The sequence below is a fragment of the Acyrthosiphon pisum genome, chromosome A1 (assembly GCF_005508785.2).
Source record: "Acyrthosiphon pisum isolate AL4f chromosome A1, pea_aphid_22Mar2018_4r6ur, whole genome shotgun sequence".
Classification (NCBI taxonomy): Eukaryota; Metazoa; Arthropoda; class Insecta; order Hemiptera; family Aphididae; genus Acyrthosiphon; species Acyrthosiphon pisum.
The window spans coordinates 53,700,489-53,706,055 of record NC_042494.1 but is presented as its reverse complement, the minus strand read 5'-3'; the positions used below and the strand labels follow the sequence as shown (position 1 = coordinate 53,706,055).

At 35.1% G+C, this 5,567-nt stretch overlaps 1 protein-coding gene across 1 annotated transcript in view; it reads left to right on the top strand.

Moving 5' to 3' along the window:
- Positions 1–4,146: 4,146 nt before the first annotated feature.
- The window catches only part of LOC100169551 (UDP-glucuronosyltransferase 2B14), a 15,743-nt gene continuing 14,322 nt past the window's right edge, over positions 4,147–5,567 (top strand). Inside the window, exon 1 of the mRNA XM_001951788.5 lies at positions 4,147–5,066. Within this exon, the coding sequence (XP_001951823.1) occupies positions 4,236–5,066 (831 nt within the window). The 5' untranslated portion in view covers positions 4,147–4,235. The remainder of the gene's footprint in view (positions 5,067–5,567) is intronic.

Here is a 5,567-nt window from a genome sequence, read left to right as displayed (position 1 = left end):
AATAATTCTACTGTACGTGTGTTGTGACTGAACTCCTCCTAAATGGTTAGACCGATTTGAATGAATTTTTTTGTATGGGTTTGCGTTTATTCATCTGACTTTAGTACGGTTAGGTTAGGTTAGGATTTTGTATTAATTGATTATATCAATCCACCATAGGTAGAATACGACAAACTTGGTATAACTTTGATACTTTAGAGTTAAATCATACACTAACGTACATACAGCACGGGGTCCGCGATCTACCGCGATCTACCTGATAATGTACTGCCGCGAATCAGAATTTTTATTCCGGGCAACGGAAAAGTTAAGATTAATTTTGAAACCATACACCGAATATTAAATAACGAATTGAACAAAGTTTGAGTCACATATAGTTGGTACACTTAATAGGCAACGAAGTGCACGGGTTCAACTATAGTATATATATAATAATCTTTTTTCCTCCGTACAGGACGTCCAATCCAAGTTATTTCGTACGTTGCATTTATATATAATTATACATATATAATTGCATTAAATTAAAAATAATACTATAATACCCGATTCACTGCCTGTTGTAGTATGACATCGGCCTTTACAAAAAAAATTCTCGTACTCCGTGCAACGCCACACAATTTTTTCATCGTATTTTTGATGTATGTTATGTAAATATCCATTTAATAATCAAAGTTTTTTGCCTTTTTGACTTGTAACAAATTCGAGTGGCATATTTAATTTTTTGAAAAATAATGTCGAAAAACGTTTAATAAAACCTTACAGGTGTTAATGTGTTGAAGTTGTGTTGTGTTGTGATAAAGTGTTGTAGTGTGTTGTATTTATACAACACGAAAACCAGAAAACTGACTATCGCCGGTTATCGTTGTCACGGGATATTTTTGATGCCGGTTATTTTGTCGTCGGGTTATTATTTACCGGATCATTTGTCGCCGGATATTATTTATCGGATCAAATAACGTGTCACACACTAATTCGATAGTTCGATACTATATCTTCAATACTTGATAGTAGTTACTAGTTAGATACACGATATATAAATATATAATGTCAATTATATTATTCTATATTATGGTATATTGGTGTGCACAGGTCCGGCTCAAGGGATAGGTCAAGACATAGGCCCACGCCTAGGGTGGCACTTCAGCTGCACTTTATTAAGAGAGCGGAATTTTCAAAATGCTGATAATATAAGTATATTGTTAGGGGCGGCAAAATTTGATTTTGCCTAGCTCACTATTTTTGCTTGAGCCCGGTCCTGGGTGTGCACCTATAAAATATGTATGTATTAACGATGAGTAATGAGTTATTTATTTATTTGGTAACTACAAAATAAGAGATTAAAATAAGTAAAACAAATTGGTTTTTATCATGAAGTAAATGGCTTTTTAAGAAATTCAATATTTTTTAGGAATTTTGACAAAAACGTAAACGCATATAATATGATAATACTATAACTGCATGCGTTTTTCCGTCCATGTTTACTGATGTCGATGGACGATAAAACTATACTAATATTATATAATATATTATTCTCTGATTACATAGCTAGTATAGTATGTCACTTGACATTAGTTGGTTGCATAACTACATATCAACATTTTTATGTAGTACCTACCACAGAACAATGTAAGTATCTAGATACTACCCACAGATAAATATTTATATTATTCAATTAATATTATTGTTCATCAAATTATGCTCACAAAAATTATTGTCATCTAAATAAAACCTTGTGTTGTAAGTTGTAGCCATTAACCGCGGTTACAAGATATATTATTTGTTATAATCGTTATCTACATAATGTGGCGTACGCAGGATTTTAGTTCGGTTAGGGTTTTATCTGAGTAAATAATTCGCATTATTTTTTTCTTAACAGTTTTTATATAACAAATTATAGTTGGTCTCAAATTTAGTCTACATTTACAGTGTTTAACCTGGCCATCTATAGAGCCGCCTCGGGCCGTAATAAACCTGGTAATAATTGATGGACGATAAATGATGATACACCATCAGTTATGGCAGACGTTTGTTAGCAATGTTCTAAATCAGCCAAAAAAAACAGAAACTGATTATCGACGTATTTGTCATATTCAATAATTTATTTTATATCTATTAAAAATGACCAACAGGCAACAATTGATCTGGGTGTATCAAAATGGTGGTAAATAAGATTTTTTTGTAGAAAAAAGAAATTTCAGGGGGGGGGGGTCAGAACCCTAGAACTCAATCCCTGCGTACGCCCTTGAATTTAAATACATTCTACAATTCTATATCGTTGGGCATTCGATAACCACTGGCAGTCGTTAGGAGCGCTGTCGCCTAACGCCGGTGCCTACTGCCTAGTAGGTACCTATACAATTCGTTATTTGTTACTTAAAATATATAAAGAATAAGCGTATACGTATAAACCACGGACTAACCGACTAAGATAGAATGGATGAATGGAGTCCATTTTAACTTAGCCAGTGTTATAAAAACATATATAATATTATATACCTATTTGTATATTTCCTATATAATAACTAAATAGCAGACTACATTTAATCAACAATGCAGGATGCTCGATAGACATTTGTACATTGCACGGCCATAATAATATAGCCATGTGGGTACGTAACTTGGGAAAACAACTTGAGACTTGAGAGTTAAGATAAAAGTGGAGACAGACGTATATATAGTAACTAATATTACAATATACATTATACAACCTGAACGAAAAATAAAACTTTCATTGAATTAATAAAAATGCCACAAAATCTTCAAAGAATTTAATTGTATGAAGATCGACATGTAAAAGTTAACTATAGTTGGCATAGTGACATAGTATAGCTACTGCCTACTGGCTACTTTAAAAATACAATAAAATATTATATAATTGTAAAATATTTAATACCCAAGGGTATTTTATATCTAAGGTATAGACACTACGCTAAAAATCGTTGTAAATACTGATAAAAATGTGGTGTATATATAAAGGATAAATATTGTTTTTAATACTTCACGCAACCAAAAAGTGTTGCTATAGCGTTTGGTTTAGTCTAAATAGGTAAATTACTGCTGTTTTCAATACCTATTGTCCATAATTATTTATTTTAGGGGTCAATGCAACTACGTTCGCCAAGAGAGAACCTAAAGTGCACCTCGAAGCCAATGTTTTAAATTTTGAATTTTATAGAGTGGATCACACTATATGTCACAACATAGTACCTTAAAAGTTAAAAAACACACTTAGATTTAGTTCATTAGCCAATTTAATATAAGTTATTTATAAAAGTCTTGCAACAGTTATATTCAATGTGTTTCTTAGGCTCAAGGTTGGAGAAGAACTTAAAATAAGGTCTAAAATACTATTAATTAAGCACAGAATATTGAATGCATTAAAGGTGCACGAAAAAACCACCGGGGATTGGATCCGGGTAAGTGTAAAATATTTACACTTAGAAAATATATTAAGTGACAAACGCAATGCATTAAACTCAGAAAACCTATCAAAATTAACTTGCAGCAAATGGAAAAGTTGTTAGTGGATATAAATCATTAATATATTTATCTATAGTAAATTTTATTTTCAAACTTTCATACAAAATTAATATCACTTTACAATAAACTCTTTTAATGTCAGTAAAAAATACTTATGAGTTATGACTTATGAGAAACTTTGTATCAAAAGTTCAAGCCCTGAGTATTAAAATTAAAAATTTTATTAATTTTTAACGACAAAATATTGTGCACATTTTCGTGATTTTGACAAACTGACTAAATTTCTAACTTAAACGTTCAAAAAAAAAACCATGACAATGTATTTTTCAATTTGTCAAGATGTTGACTCAAAATCAAAACAAAAATCAACATAATTTGAAAAAAAACTTAAAAGAAGCACAACATTTTGAAATTACTACTCCCTCGAATAAAATGTAATAATAATAATTTGAAAAAAGGGTTAGTAGAAACGTACGTTTTATACGTTTTAAAAAATCAATCAGTAAAACAGAAGTTGAACGGCATCTATACACTGATGGATTAGTATTGTATTATATTGATGACGAATATAAGACGGTACCTATATTATATTTTTATCTGTGATATATGTCGAGGCAGATTCAATTACGTTGCTCGGCGCGCTCGTTGGTATGTATTCAGCATGTACATATTATACACGCGCGTGACGCGCGCAGTTTAAGTGCACGTCAATCAGTCGCATATTATATAGTTCGCGCGACACTACGACGGAAATCATGGTGAACACCACTGTGACGTATTTTCTCATCGCTGCCACCGTGGCCGCGTCTTACGGTGCGTCCGCGGCTCGTATACTCGGAGTGTTCACGCACCACGGGTACAGCCATCATAAGGTGTTCTTGCCTTACCTGCAGGCACTGGCGGACCGCGGACACGACTTGCACGTAATTAGCAATTTCGATTCGTCTCACCCGAACATTACCGACATCAGCGTCGCGGGCTCCATGCCCATGGCCAACAACAATGTCACGTTCCCGAGCAATGCCGGGCAGTTCGGCATAGTCGGCACGTTGACGGACCTGTTCAGTCTGTATGAGATTGCTAAGTCCACGGAGGCCGTGTTCGACGTGCCGGCCGTCCGGCGTTTGCTCGACGATCGGACCGTGTCGTTCGACCTGGTCGTCGCTGAGCATTTTAACAACGAGCTGCCGCTTGGTTTCGCTGCTAAGTACCGCGTGCCGTTCGTTTTGCTCAGCAGCTGTCCACTAATGCCGTGGACCATGTCATTGGTCGGCCAGTCACAACGTACGGCGTACAGACCGTCCTTGTTCAGCGGCCTGCCGGAACGCATGGACCTCGCACAGAGGATGACCAACACGGCTGTTGCGATCGTGTCCGCCGCTGTGTTCCGGCTGATGCACCGGCCCTGGAGCCAACGTACGCTGAGAAAACACTTGGGCCTGGACGTGTCCCTGGACGAGTTGGCGTCCAACGTCAGTCTGGTATTGGTCAACACGCACTGGTCCTTAAACGGAGTATCACCGACCATGCCTGCTGTAAAGGAGACCGGTGGGATGCACGTCATGCCGCCGAAACACTTGCCAGTCGTTAGTATATGCTTGTATTTGATAGTATTATCTATTATAACAATAAATCGACTTGTGTATTATATAGTAACTTAAAATCTTTTTACTTCAACCATAGTTGTTATATGTTTACTATTTTTAAATACCCCACACCAATATAACACTTGTCATTTTCAACATTTCCTTTATCCCAAATATCATATTATGTGCCTTATAATTGGTAGGTACTTAAATAATTGGTTAATATATGATATCGGGCTTACAATGCTTACATATAGGCATATCAATATATATAATATTTTATGTATTGTATTATTCATGAACCAATACTGATATACATTGCCTTTGTCTCGAACTTGTTGGAACATATATATATTGTTCTGTACGAGTAAGAAGAGTTAAGAGTTAAGAAGCTACGATTCAGTGCGCTATACCCTATTAACCATTAAGGATATAATTTAAATTGGTACTTCTAGCTGTATTTTGCCTAAATATATTTTTACAAACCACGTTACAATGATC